Below are 294 nucleotides of genomic sequence, written 5' to 3' on the forward strand. Positions count from 1 at the left end.
CGATATAAAGGGGCTGGGGGCCCCCAAAGAAGCAGAAGCAGAAGTGCTGCTGGGGGTGGGTGTAGGAGACCTCTGCTGCTGCTGCTGCTGCTGCTGTTGCTGCTGCTGCTGCTGCTGATGATGTTGCTGCTGATGCGTGCTGTCGCGGGCACCAGGGGAGCTGGATTCCTTGGTGAGTGCAGCAGGTGTTAGGCTGGGAGCAGCAGCTGCTGCTGCTGCTCCTGCTGCTGCTGCTGCTGCTGCTGCTGCTTCTGCTGCTGCTGTTGTTGCTGCTAAATCTAGGCCCTCACGAGC

The 294-nt window shown here is 60.9% G+C and overlaps 1 protein-coding gene across 1 annotated transcript in view; it reads right to left on the bottom strand.

Moving 5' to 3' along the window:
* Positions 1–294, bottom strand: part of EMH_0003870 (uncharacterized protein) — a gene marked incomplete at both ends in the record, with an annotated part of 2,243 nt that overhangs the window by 1,614 nt on the left and 335 nt on the right. The window contains one exon of the mRNA XM_013496525.1: positions 1–139. Within this exon, the coding sequence (XP_013351979.1) occupies positions 1–139 (139 nt within the window). The remainder of the gene's footprint in view (positions 140–294) is intronic.

Source organism: Eimeria mitis, genomic scaffold (genome assembly GCF_000499745.2).
Source record: "Eimeria mitis Houghton genomic scaffold, Emh_scaff215, whole genome shotgun sequence".
In the NCBI taxonomy this organism is placed as follows: Eukaryota; Apicomplexa; class Conoidasida; order Eucoccidiorida; family Eimeriidae; genus Eimeria; species Eimeria mitis.